At 53.2% G+C, this 24803-nt stretch overlaps 1 protein-coding gene across 2 annotated transcripts in view; it reads left to right on the top strand.

Annotated features, from left to right (window-relative positions):
• The window catches only part of COL26A1 (collagen type XXVI alpha 1 chain), a 197733-nt gene extending 183664 nt beyond the window's left edge, over window positions 1-14069 (top strand). The window contains exon 14 of one of the 2 annotated variants that reach the window (XM_049111089.1): window positions 13137-14069. In XM_049111089.1, the coding sequence (XP_048967046.1) occupies window positions 13137-13161 (25 nt within the window). In that variant the 3' untranslated portion in view covers window positions 13162-14069. Of the gene's footprint in view, window positions 1-11027; window positions 11418-13136 lie in introns of those variants that run through there. The other variant, XM_025425931.3, reaches the window with a different exon arrangement.
• The last annotated feature ends 10734 nt before the right edge of the window (window positions 14070-24803 follow it).

Genomic DNA, 24803 nt, shown 5'->3' with positions numbered 1-24803 from the left:
CAAAGCTCATGCATGTTGTGGCAGGTGTAAGTGCTTCCTCCACCTTATGGTTGAATCATATATGGTCCACTTTTTTTTATTTGCTTTATCACTCATCTCCAAATCAACTGCAATTTACCATCTAAGGCTTCCCTTGGAAGGTGAAGCCTTCAATAGACTCCAGAGCCCCAAAATATTTATATCAGACAGATTCTATCCAGTGCAATTGCTGTCTAGGTGGAGGGACAGATTCCTGGTGCCTCCTACTCCATATCCTCCCAGAATCCCATGTTAAAGTTTTTAGAGATTATGGCTGTCTGCCACCTGAAGACCCAATGTCATAGAGGACTTTTTTTTTTAATTTTTATTTATTTATGATAGTCACAGAGAGAGCGAGAGAGAGAGGCAGAGACACAGGCAGAGGGAGAAGCAGGCTCCATGCACCGGGAGCCCGATGTGGGATTCGATCCCGGGTCTCCAGGATCATGCCCTGGGCCAAAGGCAGGCTCCAAACCGCTGCGCCACCCAGGGATCCCTGTCATAGAGGACTTAATGTGGGCACAGATGTATCTGAATGTTGTAAGGGGTGAACTATAGCAGGTGCTTTTGGGTGTCCCCGTGTGACACCCCCTCAGCTTCCCTCTGTTTGGACAGCAGCTGGGTGGCCAGTTTTAGGTGAGCTCGGGCACACTGACAGTATCACATGTAAGCCTGTGACATGTGTCCTTACCCCCTCTGGCTCACGGTCCTCTCCAACAACAAGGGCCTGTTGAGTCTTTGAGCAAACACTGCAGGCCGAACTGGGGGGAGAGTTAATACTCCCAAGGGAAACACTTAGCCACTGGGGCACAGGAGGCAATGGATGAATGTTCCATCCTCCTTCTTCCAGAAAAGTCAGCTCTGGAAGACTTTCTGTACTCTTCTCAGGGGTCCCTACAGAATCAAGCCCCCAAAGCTTAGAGTAGTTATCTGCTGCTTTTCATCTTTCTCCCAACACTCCCCTTGCTCCTTATACATATTTCCTGAGATACCTCTCAAATAAATTCCCAAGACCTTGTCTTAGGCTCTAATCTGTGGGCAATACAAATTAAGACACCTCCTAATCAAGGGGTCCTGGTGGAGGGGTTCGGTGGCCAGGGCAGCAGGCGAGGCACTTCCAGCGTTTAGAGTGGCTGCCACTTACTGACACATAAGGAAGCGACATTCTGGGATGCCTGGGTGGCTCAGGGATTGAGCATCTGGCTTCAGCCCAGGGTGTGATCCTGGAGTCCCGGGATTGGGTCCCACATCGGGCTCCCTGGAGGGGGCCTGCTTCTCCCTCTGCCTGTGTCTCTGCCTCTCTCTCTGTGTCTCTCACGAATAAATAAATAAAATCTTAAAAAAAAAATAAAATAAAAGGAAGCAACATTCCAGCTGTGACAAAGTTCAGAGCTTAGTTAAGTCATCTACAGGCCTGACACCCAAGCAAGTCAAGCCGTTGACAATCGGTTCTTTCATGCATTCATAAAGTTCCAAGAGAAGGAAAAAAACCTTTTAGGTGGTGATCTGATTGGCTGGGCCTACCTCTCTGGTGTCCGATGTGTGCAAAGCAGGTAAATGGTCGTTCTTTTACTGAATGGGGCTTCAGCCAGAAATTTGTCTTATTTTGTTTGGTCTGATGGTCAGGTTGTGCCAAACACTGCGTATGATGCTTAGAGTGTTAACCATGATATTAGCAGAAAAATAATGTTCGTGGGCACTTAACGAATGCCAGGACCACGCTCAACACTTCACATGCAGTATCCTGTATGACTAATTACTCTCTGGGGTTACCATAAGTATTACTTCCTTTTTCTGGATGAGGAAACCGAGGCTCAGAGAGGTTAAGTGGCTTGCCCACAGTCACTTAGCAGTCAAGTGACAGAATTAGCATTCTCACCCTCCTTCTCTGCTCCTTAGTGGAACTGTGGGTTCTAGCACCTCGCTCAGTGCCTGGCAGGAGGGTGGGGAGGAGGATGCCAGCAGGGGCCTTAGGAGATGGGTTCAATTCTGCACACTGGCTCCAGTGCAAGGCCCAGCTCAGAGCGTCCACCGGCTGGTGTCCGCTTCTTGAACCTGTGCACTACACAAGTGAGACCAGCCCCCAGCCTCCCTGGGTGACTAGCAGCAGCCTTGAACTCCAGTCTGGATCAGGCTTTCTCAATGCAGATGAACTGCTGTGGATGTTCTTTGGACATAATTTTCAGTGAGACAGGATCATTTGGAAAGTCATAAATACACATTCAGATGCACGTGATGGATAATAAACTCGGCTCCAACGAGTCACTTGAGTCTCCATAAATCTTGGCTGCATTTTCTTCCCTGGTGCCTGTAAATCAGGCCTCTCTCCTCCTCCTTCTCTGTCTTCCTGGCCGCCCCTACCTGCCATCCATTATGCTGCAGGTGGAGCATCTGACAGCCGGCCCCACATGCTGCCCTTGTGCCCCTGTGCACATCCTGCCGCAATCTTGGGGGGCCTACCCGTCTCTCCCACTTTAGGCCTCCTTTGTGCTTTGCCGAACAGCAGCCTTGCCACATATCATGGTTTACACCGGCCTGATGGGGTTTTAACAAAATGCAATTTTTAAAAGCAGGCTGTCCTGTTCCTCGCCTCCCCCCTCCCATGGGCCTGGGGCCCTGTGGGTGGTTTGCAACTTGCCAACAATGCAAGATGCCAGGAAAACCCGATGGGGTCTGGAGTCAGACTCCCGATTGAAGCGGTTCTGTAACTGGAGACTGCGGCCCAGTCCCTTCTCTCGGCCTCAGTGCATCCGTCTGCAGGATGGGCACAATAACCCCTAGTTCCCACGACTTTCTGACCCTGGAGGATGATTCTCAGGTAATCGACGTCAGTGGAAGCCTCACAGCTCTGTTGCTTAACCCAAGACAAATCTTTAATTTTTCTCCTGCAAAGTTCCGCACGGGGTGTCTCCTTTACCCCTTAGAGCTTCATTATCTGGAGTGTGTGTGTCCCTCCAAGACCCCTGCAGCCAGAGGACAGGCACGCGGGGAGACCACGTGGCTAGTCGGTGAGCATTTGCACTTTTGCCTTTGCACTGTTGCACATGGCTAGTTGGTGCGCGTTTGTTGACTGCTTAACGAAGTGCGAGTCACCAGAGAGGGCTGGGGTGGGCTCTGGCTGAGCCTCAAGGTGGCAGAGGTGCGCGTGGACCAGGATGGGCTGATTTATGCCCAGCCCTCTTCCAAAGTGGCACATGGTGGCCCCGGCCCCATGGGACCTGCCTGGGGTGGCACGAGGCTATGCACCAGAGATGCCTTTTGGGGCCAGTTTAGCAGCCTCTCCTCCAAACTTAGCAACCTCCCTGATGGGGAGGGCCCTGGGGTGCTCCCGCCACTCTAAGTAGCCATTCCCCTGGGTCAGGGTGCAGGCTCTGAGGTCAAAGAGATGGGTCAGAGACGTTTAAGATCCCCTGTCGACCCCTCCAAACCTCGTCGAGGCAGCCCTTGGATCTTTCCCAAGCTTCTTAGTTTTCTTCTATGTAAAATGGGGCAAGTGAGGTCACACTCAGAATTCTGTGGTGGTTCTAGAAGGGTACAGAGCTGGGTTAGGAATAGGTGCTCAGGAAGTGGGGTTCATAGAGGTTGCACCATTTTCTGTGATATAATGTATGCTCTCTTAGGGCCACGCGGTCTCCTACATGCTCCCACCACCCAGCCCTCCCTGGGGCTGACACTGAACAGCACCCATGGCCTTTCCAGTCCCTGGATCCTCCCAGCCTCTGTTGTGGGCTTCATTAGTCGAGAGAATGAGAGGAAGGCTCCCATCCACAGCTGGGTGCTGCTTGCAGGAAGCCCTCTGTGATTTCCCTGGTTCTTGTGAGTTGTGGGGACAGAGTAGGCTACTGGTGGTCCTCTGCACTGTGGCTGGAGAAGGAGGAGGCAGACTGGCATATGAGGGTCTCCTTTGTTTCTGGGGCCCACCCACCCACTGAACAACCTCCCATAGCTGGGCCATGTGGTTTCCTGACTGGAAGTCCTCATGTGTGGTCTGCCCTCCTTGTCAAGCATAGAAGCAGTGGGGCATGGTAAGGCTGGGAAGCAGGATATCCAAGAGGGCAGGGCCTGGTGTGGCTGGAGGAAACAGACTGCTGTGGTACCCTCTGCTACCAGCGCGAGGGGTCGGAGACCCCCGGGGCCATCCCTCCATGGCTGAAGACAGCTGGGCTAGAATGAAACCAGTCTAAACTGTAGGGACAGACGCCCTGAGTTCTAGTCTTTGCCTGGCTGCTAATTTAGCATGTGGCCTTAAGCCAACCCTTTCATGCCTGGGTCTCAACTTGCACATCTGTAAAATGGGGATCATATTCATCCCGCCCCACCCTACAAGGTTAGCTACAAAGCACTCGAGAAGGGGTTCTACGTGGGGGTGGGGAGGAGAGATGTGGTAGAGCCAGAGGGAACCCTCTGTTGGGGTCTAAAATCCTCCCGGTGACCAGCTCTGGGCTGGGGCAGCAACTTTGCCTCCTCTGGAATCCAGGCAGGACCCAGAGTTCAGCACTGGACAAATGAGGGGCTGTTGTTTCTCCTTCCTCCCACCCCAAGGGTGAAATCTGTTGCTTGTCCCTAGTGGAACTCTCTTTTTCCATCTCCCATTCTCAAAAGCACCCCATAAAATACCAAAAATAAACACTGTGCATGGCTTTCATTTGAGGAGGGTTTGTCTTTCCCCTTTTATTACTTCTTACCACGACATACCAGCCTTTCATCTTTGCACACCCAGGTCAGTGACCCTGGGAGGCAAGCCAGAGGCAGTGTGTCTGTGCCTCTTTGGTCAAATGAGGACTCACTTCTTGGAATGCTGGGGTAACCACAAGGGGCTGCCTGGGTGAGGCAGCAAATGCTGAACAGATGAGGGAACACTGGGCCTGGGTTTTGAAGGGTGAGTAGAAGGTTGTCAGGTAGAGAAAGTGGGATGCAAAGAGCAGTCCCAGCAGAGGGAGCAGTATGTGCAAAAGAATAGGGAAAGAAATAGACTGGCTTGTTTTGGGAGCAAGTGGAAGGTCAGTGAGGCTGGGTATCAGGGTGCCTGGGGGAGGAGAGGGGGCCCAGAGAGGCCAGGAGGGCCAGGTGTAGAGGCCTTGAATGCCAGGATAAGGAGCCAGACTTCATCTTGACGGCCATGGGGAGCCAAGCAGGAAAGTAAGCGAGGTGAGGACGACCGGGGACACCTGCCCACCGGGGCCAGCTTTGTGACAGGGCTGCTTCTTCAAATGTTGATGGGAGGTTGGAGGTGGCAGGGTGATGCTTCTCCTCCCCAAACTCAAAGGAAGGCTTGAAAGAATCTAAAGGGAGCCTCCATATAAAATGACTTTTAAAAAGTCAACATTAAAAAAAGAATTAAAAAAAAAAGTCAACATTTCCGTGATTTTGTAGAAATTAATCAGGAACACATGTGTTCTATTTTTCATAAATTGCAAGAGATCAAAAGGGAAGGAAAAATCTCTTAGGGTAAAAGACAATGTGAGTTCCATCACCAGCTGAAAGGCCCCACACCACTGCCTTCCATCCGGCACTTCCTTCCACCCAGCATCCCTGTACCCCTGGTGGATGTGAACCCCAGGCTGGACATGGGCCACAGAGGGGGCTCAGACACAGCCCATACCTGAGGTGCTCACAGGCAGGCAGAAGCACCAGCTATGAGGGGCGGTGGCAGTCGCTGTGACCAATGCTGGGAGGGAATGCCCAGGGTTGGGGAAACCCAAGGGAGCCAAGCCAAGTGAGGGAAATAGGACAAGGGACAATTGGAAAAGAGAGAAGATGTGAGCTGGGCACAGATCGGGATTGCCTTGAATGTACTGCTAACGAATGTGGATTTTCCCGTGTGCTTTCCTCTGGTGCTATTTGAGGACTGGGACTTGGGGACAGAAGCGCCAGTCAGCCTCTTACTGTGAGACTTTGCTCCAACCTCGAACCTCAGCTGGTCATCTGTAAAATGGGATGATGATGAGGCCTACTTCCTTCCATCCATCCACCCAGGGGAGCTGTGAGGGGCTGTGGACAGGTGGGCCCTCGCTTGGGCCTCTCTCACCACAGCCTCATCTCTGCTGGCCTCGCCTGGCTTTGTCCTCTGTGGGGGCCGCAGCCAGGGGCAGGGAAGGCATGAAAGACAGCAGTCCCTCAGGCTTCCACCCTGCTCTTGCCTAGCATGTCCAACGGCCCGGGAGTTCTGCAGCAAAGAAGAGGGGCCCGGGCCTCCCAGGATCCTGACGCTCCTGCCTCCAACGGGGGTGGCGTGAGGTCAGGGGGCCTGGCCCGAGACTCGGAGCTCCCAGGGCCCCTTATGCTTGGACCTCGGCGTCCAGGTCTAGGGCTCCCTCTCTCCCCCGCACCCTGAGCTGAGCGGCACCCAGCCTGCCACCCCGCCCGCCCCCGAGGTGGGCACCGCGCCAGCCCTGCGGGCGGGCGGTGAAATAATCCGGCTAGACGGGCTGCCATCTTGGCACGTCCTGAGGCGCCCGGGGCCGCGGGGAGCTTCAAAAGGAAAATTAATGTCTCTTACCAGCAATTAGAGGAAATTATTTAGATAGAAATCTTGTTTTATATCTCCCCATTCTTGTTTTTCAATCCCCAGACTTTGATTTGTTTCTTCTTCAGGGATTCTCAGAAACACACCGAAGCCTGGGCCGCGCACCGAGGCCTAATGAGCGCTGGGGCGCACCTGGCGTCGCGGCCTCGCCCGTTGAGGCAGCTTCTGAGGCGCTGTGCCTCCTAAACCCAGCCCTGGGGTCTTCCAGCGTGCCTGGCGGCCCTTTGGCAGCAAGGGCCATGCTCCTGGGGTGGGCAGTCGTGGGTGGGCCTCTGCTCTGGCTGCCTTTCACCCTGCCCCCGGGGGGAAGGGAGGGCGACACCAGGGGCCTAGGCCCAGCCCAGGTCGTGGAGTCTGGGGGTGGCCTGGTGCCAAGGGCAGGCCTGAGGGGCAGGGGACCAAGAGGCAGCCTGGGTGAGGGCCAACAGCCTTCTTCTGTCAGCAGGGGCCCCCCCAGACCTCCACCCTTCAGCATCTCCCTGCTGCCTCAGGTGAGGTTCCAGCTCCACGGCTCGGTGCTCAGAGCCCTGCAGATCCATCCCCACCAGCTTCCCTGGCAATGCCCCTGCCAGTCAGCCACCCTTCAGCTGCCCACAATGCCCGGATTGTCTCAGACCAGAGCTGCCTCTGTGATCCTGGGTCCCCACACAGCCTGGGCCCGAAATCAATGGCCTTATCTTTCTCTACCTGGCCAATCCCGGCACCTCCTTCCATGTCTTGTCCTGCCTCATCTCCTCAGAGACACAGAGTCACATTCCTCCTCCCAGAAGAGTTGGTGCTCCCTGCCTCTGCCCTAATCCCATCAAGCTCTTTATGGGCCTAGGAGCTCCACAAAGCCAGGGAGCAGATCTGCTGCATCTCCGGGTCCCCAGTACCGAGTGGCCCCAAACAGCCTTCAGCCTTCAGCAAGTGACAGTGATTGCCCGAATACATGAATGAATCAGGGGGCAGATGGAGCTTATTGGAAAAGGCAGCAGGAACAGTGTCAAGAGACTAATCGTGACATGTGTCTCAGTCACTTCCTCCCTGTGTGACACAGAGCAAGTCACTTTGCTTTTCTGAGCCTCAATGTTCAATTCTGTAGAATGAGATTAATGGTTCTAGCCCTGCCTGCAAAACAGAGTTAGGAGGATAAAGCAAAATAAAGAAGTTGAGATGATTTGGAATTATATTAAAGCCATTACCATCCATCTGCCTTCTTCCTTCCATCCACCCATCTGTCCAGTGACCCATCCATTATCAACTCATCCTTCCATCCATCCATCCATCCATCCATCCATCCATCATCCATCCATCCATCCATCTAACCTTTTGTCCATTCTCTTAAGAAGCACTCACTGAGGCCTCCTATGTGCCAAACCTATGTTAGGATCTGAGGGACCAAGAGGAGGCTCAGAAGCAAGACCTGCCTCTGGGACCCATTCCCAGGGAGAAGTCGGCAGCAGCAGCAGAGAGACATAGGCAGGAGCTGAGGGAGCAAGGAGGAGCTCAAGTCTTGGGATTGCAGCCCCAAAGGGCTGCTGTTTCTTACCACCACTGATGCACCTTCTGCCCTCAAACTCAGCTTGCTTTGGGAATCCTAGGAGACCAGGAACATTTCCACCAGGAGTCCACCCACAGGGCATGGACATGGAGGTGGAGGTGAGGAGGCAGGAAACCTAGGCACAGAGAGGTTAAATCATGACTCCATGACTAGGAAGCTGCTGAACTGGGATGTGGGACCAAAGACACATTCCTAACCTCTACCTTGTACTGACCAGTCAACAGCCTGTACTCAGGGCCCCCAAGTCATCCCAGCAAAGTGCCAGTCAGTGGCTATTCAGCACCTGCTTACACCCTTCCCCTGTCCAGGCAGTGAGGGTCCTCCATGGATAGCACTGACTATGAGCTACTCTTCCATGGATGGAGGTCCATGTTGGCTGTAGTCCTGCCCCTGGACTTTGTTTATTCCTGCTGTCGTAGAATGTCTCCATCGAAAACCCGAAGATGGCAGTGGTAGCACTGAGCTTTCTCTTCCCCAGCCTGGGTCCCCCTCTAGGCTTCCCCAGACTGTCACCTCCCAGCTGTTAGTCTGGCACAGAAGGCTGAGTGCATCACAGAGGCCACAAGAGAGGGGAGGCAGCCCCAGAGAGCGGAGGGAGGAAAGTACATTGTGGCAATAATTTGGGCCTTAACCTTGTTCTTAGCCTTATTCTAGTCCTTCCAAGCATTAACATTTATCAGCCCCAAATCCTATTTAATCACTCAGCCTTCATTGCTGTAAAATGCCTTGATTTTATTTTGGGGAGAGGGTAGCGATGAATCAGTAAAGCCACCAGCCAGCCCTCCTGAGTTTCAGGGCATGTCTACATCTGGGTCCTTTCTCCCCCATGGTCGCCAGCCCACTGCTTTGTTATGCATACCTGCTGGATGTGCATGTGTGCCCACCTGCCCCAGCCTGCTCCAGAGAGTGGGAGGACAGGGTGAAGGCTCACCCAGTGGTGCTGGGACCTGCTCATGCCAGATCCAAGAGCTGTGCTCATCTCTCAGTAAACCAACGTCATGATGACATCTTGGAATCAGCCACAGTGAGAGCATTTATACCTGGGGATTGACAGATGCTACACATTGCCCCCCCCCCCATTTGCCAGCACAATACTGAATCTGCCCCTCATCATTCTCCTTCACAGGGATTCTAGGACATGTTCATTCACTAACGCATTCGATATTTGTTGGGCGCTGCTGTGGGGCACAATAGGATGGAGCACGATGGGCTGGGACTTTGGGACACTCTCCGTACCAGCTCAGAGGATGGCAGGGCTGCCCTGGGCTATGTGCACAACCCACATTATCTCACAACACCGCGGCCCATTTTATAGATGAGAAAATTGCTGGACTCCACATACTAAGGGAGCAGTTCTTGTCCATCCAGCTCCAGACACTCCAAAATAATAGCGGTGGTGATTTTTGTCTTGTTTGACCTTTGCCACAGCTCCAAGAGGAAGCCATTGATTTGATCTGTTGGCCACTGAGGAACCCGAAGCTCAGAGAAGCTGACCGGTCCACCTTGCAAGTCTGAGTGAGAATGCAGAACTGTCTGTCCAAGCCCCAGGATGGAGATAAAGTGAGCCCTCTGGGGTGAGGGGCCTTCAGTTCTTGTCCACTCGAGACTCCAAGGTTGATCCTGGATAAGTTACTTCCCACCACTAAGCCATTCTGCCCTAGCTCTAATCTCCCTCTGAGTCCCAGACTCTGGCAACACTACAACCTGGGCTTTATTCTGTGTACCACGGACCTGGACCTCATTCTGGAGTGTCCTATGGACCCTGGGACTTAGCCCATCTCAGGTGGAGACTCTGTTTTCTTGTCTGTGAAATTAGACCAACAACAGTTTCTACTTGACATAGTAGGGTATTAATGGGATACAGTATTGTACTTCTAATGAGCCCATCGTAGGTGCTCAAAAAATGTTACCTGGCTAGAAGCGTGTCCATGGGCTGCTGGCTGTGGTGTTCATTAGTGTGTCCCCTGAACATTCGAGCATCTGACAATCACTTGAAATCCATAGCCATTCAGCCCATCCACCTGTTGACCTTGACAGGTGTCTGGTGGATTAAAGATGTCCACAGAATACTGGTCCCTTCCTTCAAGAGGTCTACCTCTTCTCCCTTAGAGTCTAGGCTGGTATTGTGACTGCTTAGCCCACAGAACACCATGGAAGAGACACTCTGCTGGGCCCATTCCCAGCCTTTAAGAAGACCAGCAGCTTTTGCTTCCTCTCTCTGAGATATGCTGTCTTGGAATCTAGCCATCTTGTTCTAGAACATGCAGAAAGCCACATGCAGGCACTCTAGATGACAATCCCCACTAAGGTTCAGACCGACATCCAGCTTTGGCTGCCAGTTACATCTGGGATGTTCCAGCCCTGTCCAGCCCCCAGGTGGCTGCAGTCCCAACCAAACATTGAGCAGGAGTGAAAAAGGAGACCCTCCCAGCTGAGCATGGTTAACTCATAGGATCACAGGATTTAGTAAGATCGTTATTGCTTTATATCACCTAGTTTTGGGGCAGTTTGATGTAGCAAAGGTTTGTACTCAAACCTTATGGTATACCTATTTACAAGACACATATGCATTTCTAATTATTTACTAATTTTTAAAAAGATTTTATTTATTCATGAGAGACAGAGAAAGGCAGAGACACAGGCAGAGGGAGAAGCAGGCTCCATGCAGGGAGCCCGACGTGGGACTCGATCCTGGGTCTCCAGGATCATGCCCTGGGTTGAAGGCAGCACTAAACCACTGAGCCACCCAGACTGCCCTTATTTACTAATTTTTAAAAAAGCAACCACCCTAGGGGCACCTGGCTGGCTCAGTCGACAGCGCACGACTGCAGAGTGCAGCTCTTGATCTCAGGGTTGTGAGTTTGAGCCTCATGCTGGGGGTGGAGATTACTTAAAAATAAAATATTTTAAAAAAAGTAACCACTCTCTCTTTTGAACAAGCATCAGAAAACTATGGAAAACAGTCAGCTGCCTGTTTCTGTCTGGCCTGCAAGTTAAGAATGGTTTGGTGACTGGTGCGTGAAGATTACATGAAATTTGAAATTCAGTCTCCATCAGTGAAGTGCAGTTGGAACATGCACATCTTCTCTACACACCAGCCACATTGCTTTGGCACAGGGGAAGACCTGCGTGTCACAGCCAAGGCCTGACAGCTGCAGAAGCTAAGATTAACTACCTGGCCCTTTGCAGGAAGTTTACCGATCCCTACTACAGAACATTAAATATGTATCGCCATTCTGAACCTAAATCCCTGAGTAAAAGGATTTGTATGTGTTTCTGGGCATTTATTCACTTAGTCCACTGAGTAAAAACAGCAACAGCAAGAACTCACTGTGGACTTTTTTGTTTATTTATTTATTCATTTGTTTCTTTAAAAGTTTGCAAGTTTTAAGAAGTCTAAAAATGGGCTAATGGTGCAGAACATGTAACAAATTATGGGACGATTGGTAAGATAGCAACCCAAAAGAGATCAAATTGAAACTTTTTGAAAACAGTTTTTTTTTTTTAAATTTAATTTTATTTATTTATGATAGGCACACAGTGAAAGAGAGAGAGAGAGAGGCAGAGACATAGGCAGAGGGAGAAGCAGGCTCCATGCACCGGGAGCCCGATGTGGGATTCGATCCCGGGTCTCCAGGATCGCGCCCTGGGCCAAAGGCAGGCGCCAAACCGCTGCGCCACCCTGATGGAGGAGGAGAACAAAGATTGGACAGGGAGCCCAGCTGGCCAGGGCAGTCCCTAAAGCCTGCACCCTGCAGCCCACCTCGCCCTACCCCTATCTCCACCGCCCTGCCCCGGGGGGTTACAACAGCTGTGCCTGTCTTTGTCCCCAGCCAGCTTCCCACCAGTGGCCTTCTAGGCCTTTAGGTAAGTCAGCCCTTCCCCTGGCCCCTTCTTGCAGACATCCTCGCCCGCCCCTTTGCCCTCCCATACTTTTTTTTCTGCCAGAAGTCCAGGTGGAGCTTAGAGTCCCCACTCCGTGAGGTCTACCCCCACAGCAAGCCCTCATTCGTTCCCTCTGTTCCCGAGGATCTGTGGAGTCCCTCTAAGAGCCCACCTGAGTGTGGTGTTGCTGAGACCCACTTACTTGTCCTGCTCCCTGGGCTGGAAGCATCTGAGGGCAGTGATGGGGCCCCAGGGGAGGCATCAGAGCCCTGCAGCCCTTGCTGATATCTAGAAACCCAAGAGTACAGAGCAGGCAATCATTGCATGCCTCTGTGATAAGGCTCCTCCGTTCCCATACGCTGCTCCCCACTCCCCGGGACCAGGGATACAGAGAGATCAGGGCTCTTCGCCTGGTGGACACATTCAGGACCAAGCCTGAGCTGCCCCCACCCTCCCCTGGCCTCTGGCAGAGCTTCCGGCCAGGCCGAGTGGCCAAAAGAACCAGCTCCCGTTAACAAGCCGGGTGCTGACAGCTGGGTCCTGGAGAACAAGGAGCCCTTTGAAGGTACAGCGCCGGGCGGGCCGCACATTCAGGTACATGATCTCACCTCATGGAAACCCAGTGGGCCTGCCAGAGGGCCTCGTAAAGCCTAAAGCCTTCGGTGACCCAGTGTGGAGGACACAAATCATAGGTCCCTAGGCCTCCCAGGTCTGGCCAACACCCCACTCCATGGACAAACGGCCGAGTCCCGATAGGGGCACAGATGGGTGGGACCACAGGGTGCTGGGGCAGATGCAGGGCATCTACCCTGGATGGCAAGCCCAGGCCCAACTGGAGCCCAGCCCCCTCAGCTCCCACTCCCCGGGACACAGCAGCCTGTCTGCTCTGGTCAGTCGGCTTTGGCAGAGTTAGCTGGTATCAGGCACACACACACACACACACACACACACACACACACACACACCACCCCAGCCTGGTGGCCCTGACACGCTGGGTGTAGCTGGGGGCTGGGGCTGAAGGGATCTGGGTGTTGTCCCCCGTTGGCCTCCTGGTACCTGAGGGGAAGGCAGCGATCAGGGGAGCAGTGGCTTCATCTTGGATGGAATCTTCCAGAACTCCTTAACCTGTAGCTCACGGGAGGCCTACTTTCTGTGAGTTCACAGGACATGGCCTGGGAGCCCAAACTGACCCCGACGAATTCTCAGATGACCGAAGAAGCACTGCCCTCTGCGCTCCTGGCATGGCTTCTTGGCTCTACTTCGAAGATGAGCAGCAGCTCTGGCTTCTCCAAGTACCTCTCCAAGTACTCCCGTGGCAGGAGGCCAGGACTGGGTGCGCACACCTCTCACTGCGTCCGGCCTCGTGACGTGTCCAGCAGTGGCCTCGGTCATCACTCTGTGGACAACAGCGTGGGCCTTCCATCCATCCCCCATCGGGAGGCTCTACCACAGGGCCCACGTGGGTCTCCCAGCCCTTGAGGATGGCTCCTCCACGCCCTCGGGATGACCGCCCAGCTCTGGCTGGAGGCCCAAGGCCCTGCTGCCTGAGCCCGAGGTCTCCTCCCAGCCTCAGGGCCCGTCTCCTGACCACCTGCATAGCTTGGCCTCTCTGCTGCCTCCCAAACCTCCTCCTGCTCTGGCTCACTGGTGTCTACCCCTGGCAGTGAGAGCTGTTCTCTCCTCCAGACCCCCCAGGACTGTACAGCCCATGCCAGGGACTTTTATGGATGCGCCCACTGCTCTCTGGACACGGCTGCTGAGGAACAGAAGCTGGGGGTGAGTCGGCTCTGACTCCCAGGGCCCCGCATGGCCTGGCCGAAGGCAGTGTCCACTAGAGGTTGGCAGAGAGCATGCATTCAAGAAGTCTGCTTCTTGGAAGGCAGCCTGACCACACCCCAGGAGCAGAGAGACGGCCGACTTTGAGGGCAGATGACCCTGCACAGCCTTGGCCTCAGTGTCCTCATCTGTGGAATGGGGATCCTAGCACCCATTTTCCCCCCCATTTTAGCCATGCTTCTAGGTATGTATCTTACTGACATTTTAACTTGCATTTTTCTCGTAAGGAATGAAGTTTGGAGATCCTTTTTGTCACCTTGAGACCTTTGTGGTGGTTATTGTCTTTCTATGAGTGATATGTAGGGTTTTTAAAAAGTGTACTCTCGATATGGTGTCTGTGTCAAGATCTCTTGTTGCTAATCACAGGTTTCAGGGACATCAACCGTGTGAAACCACAGCATCGGGCCCAGCAGGAGGGTGCTCAAGAAACATCGGCTTCCCTGCAGCCCTAGATGCCTCCCACCACCTGCCTTTCCGCGTGCACCTCTTTGCCCTATCCTGGTTCATCTGAGATGCCCCTTCCTCCTGGGCCTTTCCCTTACACCCTGAGTCTGCCTCAGGACCCAGGACCAACCCATCCCCAAGCTGAGCAACCCCAACTTGAACACTCTTTGGGGACCTGTGTCTTCCATGCCCAGTCACAGGAAACAGACCAGAGCTAGGGGCTGGACTCCAAGGCAGGCAATAGGGAGAGCATGGATCCTGGGGTCCTCAGCCCTTCTGCGATCCTCTCTGCCACTTCCTTCCTTTGTGTCCAAAGGCAAGCTGCCATTCTTCTCTGGACCTTGGATTCCTCATCTGTAAAATGGGCTCTCCTGCCTGCCTGGCCCACTTCCCAGGTGGTGACAGGCCTAAACCCCAGGGTGGAGGTCCAGGTCCTACCTAGCATGTGACCCAGGCCCCTCAGTACTTGGTGACAGGGAGCTCACCCCATCACTGACAGGTTTGCGTAGAGACAGCCTCCATCCAAGAGTGCCTCCCTGGATGGTAGTCCAGTGAGTGTCCTCAGCTCCCCAACCAGGACCACTCTGGGACCAGCTTGATCTGTCCCCCAAGTCTCCTGAGCTGGACAGATTTCTGGGATGCCCGCTCACCCTTTCTATTTTATCTGGATGTGCTCAAGCTGGCCCGGGCTTCCCAACTTTTACAGCAGACTCCTGTCTGCCGGCAAAAATTTGATGAAGCTTGGGGGTGGGGCAGGAAGGAGAACCAGTAATTACAGAGCTGTTGAGGGCGTTTCTGGGATGGGCACTGCGCTGAGCGGGAGGCCCACATGGAAAGAGGGCAGGCTGGATCGGAATGGTTGCCCCTGGGAACCTGAGCCTCGTGGCCCCATCCTTGGCCCTTCCATCCCCCACCAGGGCAGCTGGGAAGCTTGTTGCTCTCACTGGGCGGCCAGACTGCATAGAAAAGGACCTCCGCAGGGGAGGAGGTTTGGAGGCCTAGAACTGTGTCCTTGGCTAATACAACACTCTGATGGCACTGCGAGGAAGGCAGGAAAGGGTGAGAGAGTTCTAGAGCTGAAAGTGGTTGGAAGGTACAGAGTAACCCCATCTGCAGACCAGGAAACCCAGGATCACAGAGCGGATCACATGACATATGGTGGCAGGCATTTCCTCTCGCCACCATCTTGTCCTGGGAGACAACCCCCTCCCTCCAGCAGGTTTCCAAACGGGCAGAAGGGTTAGGATGAGAGCCCTCTGAGGCTGCTTCTCCCTCCACTTGGGTCCCTAGGGCTCAGGCAGTCTCAGTTCACATTCCTGGACACAGGAACCTTGACAAAGGCTGCTTCCCCCTGAACACGGAGCAGACCTTCTGGCCCTGCAGGGACACAGGAGTGTGCAGTGTAAGCATTGTTTCATGGACTGTCTCTGGGTACACAGGAACCATCATGGGCCACCTGCTTGGAACAAGGACATCACTGGTAAGTGCAAACGATGAAGAGCTCCCTGTTGCTGGGCCCTGGGATCCCTTCCATGATTCATCTCTGACCCTTGCACCAAGCCATTGGTGAGGATGGTGAGCACCAAGCATGGGGTGGTACACGCAGATCTCTCTCTCTTTTTTAAGATTTTATTTATTTATTCATGAAAGCTAGAGGGAGAGAGAGAGAGAGAGAGAGGCAGAGACACAGGCAGAGGGAGAAGCAGGCTCCATACAGGGAACCCGACGTGGGACTCGATCCAGGGTCTCCAGGATCATGCCCTGGGCTGAAGGCAGGCGCTAAACTGCTGAACCACCAGGGCTGCCCAAGTACACGCAGATCTCACAGTTATTAAGTAGCGGAGCTAGGACGTGAACCCAGAGCAACAGCAAAGTCTGGGCTGAAGTCACTGGAGCATACCTCCTTGAGCCAAGGGTTTCAGCCCCATTACCAGGAGTGACTCTAACAGCTATACCTGCTGCCTTGCTTGGCCTAGTGGTAAGAAGCCAGGACTGATGGAGCCGGACTGCCTGATTCAAATCCCAGCTCTGCCACTTATTGGCTGTGCATCCTGGGGCCAATGTCTTACCCTCTCTGGCCCCAGTTTTTTCATCTGCGAAGTAGGAATGGTGACAGGCTCTCCTTCCCATGGTTGTTGGGAGAGTGATATGTGTGAGTGCCTATAAAGCATAGTGTGAAGAGGCGCTAACTGTACGCTGCTGTCTGTAACAGGATATCGAGATTTGAAGAACTTAAGAAACCTGTCACTCATCCAGAAATCCAGCAGCCAGGACTCACGTTCAGTCTTGTCTGCCCCCAAATTACATGTTTAACCTTGTGCCCATGGCTGCCCAGAAGACGCCCAGGCCTTGGGGAAGCTGGAACCCGGCACGGCGGCTCGTCCGTCAGTAGATGGCGCTGTGGTGCCACAAGGGCCACCCTGGCGCCAAGAGCTTGTGTTCGCTCATCAGGTCTTGCACAGACTGGGGTCCTCCCAAGCCCCGGCCATACCGTACACGAGGAGCTGCCCTAGGAGGGAGGTACCACTCACCCTGTTTCTCTGAGGAGGAATACTAAGACCCAGAGATACTCAGTCACTGGCCTGAGGACACAGCTGCTATAAGGGGTTGGGGCTCCCCGACCCCAGATGTGCCCACTGAGATCCCCAGCCCTGCATCCATGACATCTACCCTACCCTCATGGGCCCCAAGAGGCCACAGTTATTCTCCGGAGCTTGATGGGAACCAGGCATCCCCCTTCTGCCCCCACCATGGCTGGACATTCCAACAAAGCTGAAGCCGCCAGCTTTGAAGTCAGAGCTAAGCCCCAGATTAGGGTGGCTCCAGGCTGGCCTGTCCCTCCCAGCTCCGTCGCCAGGCCCACGCCCACGGTTCCCCCCCAGTCCACTGTCCTCTTGGCACAGAAAGATCTGGGGCCCAGAGAGGGAAAGGCTTGCTTCACAAGACACAGCCCCTCTCCTGAAAACCATCTCCCTGCTAAGGGGCCCCAGGTCCCCCCATGACTTGCCAGAGGCCTGAAATACCATCTCACAGCCCCCTATCACCAGCTAAGAAGTCTCATGTTAATGTGTTGTCCCCCTTCCCAGCCCCACTGACACACGCGCATTAGTACCTATCACCCCAGGAACGCAACTCGGACAGGAATGTGATCTGAATACATTCGGGGTGTGGGGCGGATGGAAGGGAGACAACTGTGGAAGTTGGGAGAGGAGAGCCCCCTCTCGCTGTCAGCTTTGTCATCTGTTCATGGCACCTCCATGACCCTGGAGGGTCCTTCCAGCTCAGCCTGCCTCAGGCTCTGTGATCTTGGTTGGGTCACACCCACATGGAAGCCAGGCAGGTGTGGGAGGGGAGAGACATCCCTGCATACCAGGCAACAGGCTAGGGGCTTTATGTACCCCTATCTTTCTGTCCTGATGAGTGACTCGGGTTCTAAAATTCAGCCAGCAAGCTGGGAGAGCTGGGGCAGAGGGGGCAGGTGGAGTGAGGGCAGTGGGTGCCACCCTGGGTGGGCTTTAGGAGAACAAACATGCAGAGTGCCCCCGGAGACAACGAATCAGTGGGACTGAGCTGGCGCCTGACTCATCCAGGGAGTTTGGCTCCAAGACCATGAACTCCGAGCCTACGCGAGGGCCCGGCAACAACCTCTCGTGGCTGAGAGCCCGTCTGTCGGTCTGTCTGTCAGCAAGCAGCCACACTCCCTTGGCCCTGCCCTACTGGAAGGAGCCTTTTTGTTCAAGCTAACACTTTCAGCATAGGGGTTCCAGAATTCGTGTTCCAGAGAGTTCTAGAACATCTGCTTTCCGAATAGCCTCTCACAATCTCTTCTCCAGAATTCACCTCTTCCTAAACTTCAGGGTTTCCCACCCCCACATTTATTATTTTTGTCCTTAAATATTGTCTATTGTCCTTAAATCGACTCACGTACATAGATTTCTTCTGAAGAAAGCTTTTCCTAAAAACCTCACTACCAAAAATGAGAAGCTAGTTCCACACACCATAAATAGGAGGTGACCATAAAAATACAGAAGGTGAACAAAACCATATTGCTCAAGTCTGGCTGGCTGCTGTGGCTGAAGAATCCTCTTGGCCTGGAGTCTGCGTCCTGATGGTTAAGAAGGGCAGTGGGCTGGTCGGAGCCCCACCAACATCAAACTAAGCCGCTCCACTTGATATAATCAAGAGTGGACTTCTCTGGAAGAAGACTCCCTTTTTCCATCTTCCACCTGGAGGCCTGTCATCATCTTTGTCTGCATTTCCCCTACCCATTCTTCAGGTTATCACCTCCTCCGGGAAGCCTTCCAGGCTGGATTGGTGCTTTCTCAGTTGCACAGGCCTTCCCTGACTTTGCACTTGTCACCCTGGGTTATTAAATTGCATTTGTGTTCATGTCACTCCCAATGACACAGAAGTGTCCCTGCTTCTAGGACACAACTTTACCCTGGCCTATAGCGGTGGCCTACTGCCTCCTCACCTGCCCCTTGCCCATCCATCCCTCCACCACCTTGAGTCCTTCTCGCCTTATGATGTCATTATCGGCCTTGGTGTCTGTCTCTCTTTCCCTGGACGTGGGCTCAACGGGGGCCTGGGTGATATCTGCTGGTCTACCACTGGATCCCTAAGCCTGGCCTGCATGAAGCAAGGAGCTATCCTGTGAGGATAGCACTGCCATGATCTTCATTTTCCAGATAGGGAAACTGAGTCACAGCAAGGTAAATGACTTGCTCAGGGTCACCCACGCAGAAGTGGCAAAGTCGGATACAAACTCAGGCATCCGGGCTGTGGAGTCAGCCAAGGTTACCACAACCTGCGTCCTGTGCAGGGCTTTTCTTTACCTTTGTCAGGTGAGACTTGAAGGCTTTATGTGTGAGACACACAGACAGGACACTTGGGGTCCCCAGAGGCCCAGACTGACCCACAGCCAGACTAAAATCTTGGTCCAGCCCGAGGCTCAGCTCGCAGCGGGAATGGGGCAGGTTTTCCCACCAAGCAGACTCCGGCTGCTGGGGCAGCCTCGAGAACCTCACCGCCTGCCTTCACCGCGGCCTCCGAGGCCTGAAATGCCAGCGGGATGTTTCATTCGGCTGAGGGCTAGTGTCCCTGGACTGAGGCCTCCGTGGGCCCCCCCACCTCCACCCCAGCCACTTGCTGGCTGTGAAAAAGGTGCAGAGTCACCCCCAGGGTTGCCACAGAGACGGCCAGCGGAGGCAGAGCCGGCAGGGCCCCCCAGCAGCCGTGGGCCGGCCGGAGGGGCTCCCCCTCTCCCGCGGTCAGCAGAGGCTCCCCGGGAGAGTCCCCGCCCAGCCGGCTCCAAGCCCCTGGGGTCCGTCCTGGAAAGACCTTCAAAGGACTTGGCCATTCCTGAGTGAGCGCCAGGAGGGAATCTGCTCTCAGAGTCAATTTAGCCAGCCGCACGGGTGGAAGGAATTTGCCGTTTCTCTTAACAGCGACCCCCTCGTGATTTATACGGGGGCCACTGTCCGAAGGCTCCGGCTGACGGATCACAGTGGAAAATCAGATGCCAAGACCCAGGCGGCTCCCTGGGCTAATTACCTTCAATGAGACCCAGCTGGCTGGGGGAGCTGGCGGGGCCAGGGCAGGGCCAGATCCCTGCACCCAGCTCCCTGGGGATTGGAGGCCTGCCGTGGCTGTGCCTGGGCTTGCTGCCCGTCACCTACCGGGCCCGGGCTGGGGCCACCAAGAATTCCAGGAGAGCCAGTCTGACCAGCTCTCAGGTGAGAACGGGTCACCTTTCGTACAGCACAGCTAGCAGGCCCAGGGAAGCCCACGGCCTCAGGGTTTCCTGCTGCCCAGGGGGCTGGAGATCCCTGAGCCTCCAGGGCCCATGGGATACCATTCTGTTTGTGGGTGACTGAGACCCAAATGGATGGGGCAGGCCCCCATGGAGCAGTGGGCTCTGGACTGGCTGTGGGCCCTGCCCATAAGCTCTGGCCCATAGTAATGCCTTCTTGGAGGCCCGGAGCCCACAGCACTGGCCCCAGAAGCTACCTCCAGAGGCCTCATGCAGTTCAGGTCCACTCTCCAGGCCTGCTGGAGTTGATTAAATGTTTCTCAAGAGACTACTAAGTGCCAGGCCCTGTGCAGGGTGCTAGGGGTACGGTGGAGGACAGAATCCAACCTGATCCCAGGCTTAAAGACCTACGGGAAGGCAAACGCCACTTGGTGCCATGAAAATGCCCTGGAGTGGGGGGGTGACCCATTCCAGGCAGCAGAAACTGGGGATGCAAGGCGGAGCGGAGAACAGAAAGCTGAGTGGGGTGGGTGGGCCAAGGAGGGGGTGGTACCAGGCGGGAGAGTGTTCCAGGCAGAGGGGAGAGCATATGCAAAGATCCTGTGGCAGGAGGAAATGTGCACACTCAAGGAGCCAAAGAGCCAAGAGGATGGTGGTGCAGGGGGAGGTTAGGAAGGTCACAAGGAGGTTCTTGTACCTTTAAAAAGCAATTCCAGATATGACTCAGGAGACATAGTGAGTCTATTAACTCACTAACATAGTTAGTCTATTAATGCTGCTCCCAATTTCTCTCGGACTTTCAGGACACTCAACTCCCACCCCAGCTTCCTGGAGTAGAGGAGGATCCAGTGGGGACCTATCTGGGAGGCCTGTGGGGCCAACCCAAGTGTACCTCGAGAACTGGATGGAAAGTCAGAGAGATTAAAGGCCCCTGGTTGTGGGCTCAGGTCAGGGACAGCCGAGATCACCGATGAACCACAGTAGAAGGAGAGGGTCCATGAGCAAGCCATGCTGTGGAGTCGCCAAGAGGGGCAGAGGCCAGTGCCGTGGAGCCACTACCAGCCTCACAACTGACCCAGCGCTCTGCTCCTGCCTTCTTCTCCCTGGGCCACGGGAGTCAGCTCACTCCCATGCCTGTGAGGCCAGAGCCCATGGAGGACAGAAGTGGGCGTTATTGCCATTACAGATCATCTCTGGGCCCTGGACCAGAGGGGTGTAAGTGGATGGATGTCTGAAGGATGGAGAAATGAATGAGCAAAGGAATGGCCCCCAGTCTCCTCTCCTGAGCCACACAGAGCCCCTCTGGCCTTCCCCGCTGGCAGCCCGGTGTCCTTGTGGAGCTGGGTCACTGCAGGAGCTGGGTGTCAGGTGGGCCAGCAGGTGCCCAGGGCATCTGTGCCCTCTAGCTTGGCTCTGGCCTGGTTCCTCAGGGCACAAACAGGTCTGACGGGTTCGGCAGCTGACATTCTGACTTCCAGGAAAGCCAAACTCTTAGAGAGCAGAAGGAACAAGGCCTGGGCAGAGAGAGGGCTCTTCTCAAATACTGCTCCCCTCTGCCATGGGCCTTCCCCAGCCCCGGCCCGCAGACCTTGCCCTTGAGCCAGGGAGCTCCAGGCTGATGGGCACACCTCTTCCCCACCTCCCCCACAGGCAACAAGGAACTCAGGAGGGTGAGGGACAAGGAAAGGAACATTCTCCTTGTGGCCCCAAACTCTGTCCCTACCCCCACATCCCACTGCACTGGGTAGTAAAGGGTAGAGCTTACAGGGGCAGGCTCAGAGCTGGGCAGCCTGGTTTCCACTCTCTGCCCCACCAATGACCGTGGGCAAGCTCTCTGCCTCCCTTTCCTGTCCTGCACTCACAGGGCTGAGATGCATCAGGGTGCATGCAGACCTCAGCCTGGAGCCTGGAACTTGGGATCCCGCGTTGTTGGCATTCCTCCATCTGATCATCTCCGGCAGGTCTCACCCCCCAGCCTGCTGACCACCGCTCTCTGCCTGGTCCTCCTCCTGCTCTAAGGGCTCAGGGTTACTTCCTGGCCTCTTCTTGTCCCACTGCCAGCTGTCTCTTCACAGGCCAGCACAGGCTCTGGCTCTGCATCCCATGCTGGCCATTGCCTCCTAGAGCCATAGGCATAGCATCCAGCTGCTCCTTGCACCTCGCCACTCACATTCAGCCCCAAACTGAACTCAGCCTCTCTCTGCAGGGCCAATTTTCCTCTGAGTCCTCCCATCCAGGGCATGGTGCCATCAATCACCAAAGCCATGTCCCCACGGGTCCCCCAATGCCCATCGTCTCCACCCTGTATCCTGACTATAGTGTCTTTTCTCTTTCCCTCCTTCCCTCCCCATCAACTTTCTCTCTTTCCTCTTTCTTTCTCTTGCCTTCTTTTTCTTTTTCTTGCTCCCTTCTTTCCTGTTGGGATATAACATAAATACAGTGAAGTGCATTAATTGCTCAAATCTTAATGGTACCATTTGATCATCTTTCATGTCTATGCCTGAGTACCTGCCACCAGATCAAGACATAGAGCATTTTCAACTCCCATGGGTTTCTCTCATGGCCCTTTCCTACTCCAAAAATAACCATTATTCTGCCTTCTGCCTCCATAAATTAGTTTCACCTGATTTCGAACTCCACATAAGTGGAATCAAAAAGTATGCACTCTTAGACATCGAGATAGATGGATTGGAAATGAGAGTCCAGATATAAACCCATACAATTCTGATCAGTTCATCTTTGACAGGAGTGCCAAAACTTCTCAAAGGGGGAACATAGTCTCACCAACAAATGGTGCTGGAAGAACTGCATATCTATAGGTAAGGAATGAAGCTGGACCCCTACCTCACACCATAGACAACAATAACAAAGCCCTCAAGATGTCTTGATGTCCTAAATGCGGAAGCTGAAACTATAAAACTCTTAGAAGAAAGAATAAGCATTAAAGAACACTATTAAGAAAGTGAAAAGACAACCCACAGAATGGGAGAACATTTTTGCAAATCGTGTATTTAAAGAGCCTAGTATCTAAAATATATAAAGAATTCTTACAGCTCAGCAACAAAAAAGATAAATAACCCAATTTAAAAATGGGCCAAGAAGCTGAACAGACATTTCTCCAAAAAAAGATAGAAAAATGGTCAATAAGAACGTGATAAAATGCTCAGCATCATCAATCGTTTAAGGAAATGCAAATCAAAACCAAAATGAGATGTCACTTCACATCCACTAGGAGGGCTATTTAAAAAGAAACAAAAAACAGTGGGGGCACCTGGCTGGCTCTGTTGGTAGAGCATACAACTCTTGATCTTGGGTTGTGAGTTCAAGCCCCACACTGGGCATAGAGCTTACTTAAAAAAAATTAAAAGTTTGAAAAAGAAAAAAAACTCCAGAAAATAACAGTGCTGGTGAGGATGTGAAGAAAGTAGATTCTGGAGCATTGCCGGCAGGCATGTAACATGGTGCAGTCACTTTGAAAAGATGCTCTGAAGAGCAGTTTAGCAATTCCTGGAAAATTTAAATATAGAGTTACTATATGACCCATCAATTTCACTCCTAGAAGAGAATAAAAAACATGCTCGCACAAAAACTTGCACATGAATGTTCACGACCCTGTTACTCATGATAGCCCCAAAGTAGGAACATCCCTAACGTCCATGAAGAGATGAGTGGATAAACAAAATGTGGTCTAGCCATACAATAGAATGTTATTCAGTATAAAGAGGAAAAATACCACAACACAGACGAACCATGGAAACATTACGCTGAGAAGCCAGACGCAAAAGGCCATATGCTGCATGACTCCATTTATATGACATGTCTGGAATAGGCAGGTCCATAGAAAAGGAAAGTAGATTGGTGGTTGCTGGGGACTTGGCACAGAAAGGGATGAGGAGTGACTGTTAACGGGTTTCTTTTGGGGGGTGATGAAAATGTCCCGGATGTAGATAGTGGTGATAGATGCACAGCCCTGTGGGTATACTAAAAACCACTGAATTATATACTCTAAAATGATGGATTTTATGGTACATGAATTTTATCTTAATGAAAAAGGTATCTTTCTTTTTTTTTTTTAAAGATTTTATTTATTTATGCATGAGAGACATAGAGAGAAAGAGAGGCAGAGACACAGGCAGAGGGAGAAGCAGGTTCCATGCAGGGAGCTCGACGTGGGACTCGATCCTGAATCTCCAAGATCACACCCTGGGCTGAAGGCAGAGTTAAACTGCTGAGCCACTGGGGCTGCCCCCAAAAAGTTATTTTTCTTAAAGATTTTATTTATTTATTCATGAGAGACACAGAGAGAGAGAGAGGCAGAGACACAGGCAGAGGGAGAAGCAGGGTCCTTGCAGGGAGCCCGATGGGGGACTCGATCTGGGACTCCGGGATCACGCCCTGAGCTGAAGGCAGACGCCCAACCGCTGAGCCCCATAGGTGTCCTTTAAAAAGTTATTTTAAAGTATGCCATCATTTTAAAAGTTAAGGGTGCTTTCTTTTGTGTTTGTCTTTTTTTTTTTTTAAGAGCTTATTTTTACATAATCTCTACCTCCAGCATGGGGCTCGAACTCACAACCCTCGATTGAGAGTTGCACACTCTACCAAGGGAGCCAGGCAGGTGCACATTGTGTGTATGTGTCTTCTTCCAAGTCATATAATAGATCACAGCGTCACCGTGCTGTGGTGTGTGTCAGCTTATTCTTACTGCTGTGTAGCGTTCCAGTGTGTGGACATCTTACATTCATTTCGGTAAATGTCTCTCTTTTTTTTTGAGAGACAGCGAGAGCAGGAGAGCGCTTGGG

This window comes from Canis lupus, chromosome 6 (genome assembly GCF_003254725.2).
Source record: "Canis lupus dingo isolate Sandy chromosome 6, ASM325472v2, whole genome shotgun sequence".
NCBI classification, from domain to species: Eukaryota; Metazoa; Chordata; class Mammalia; order Carnivora; family Canidae; genus Canis; species Canis lupus.
The sequence above is the reverse complement of the archived record's forward strand: the minus strand, read 5'-3'. Positions and strand labels throughout refer to the sequence as shown.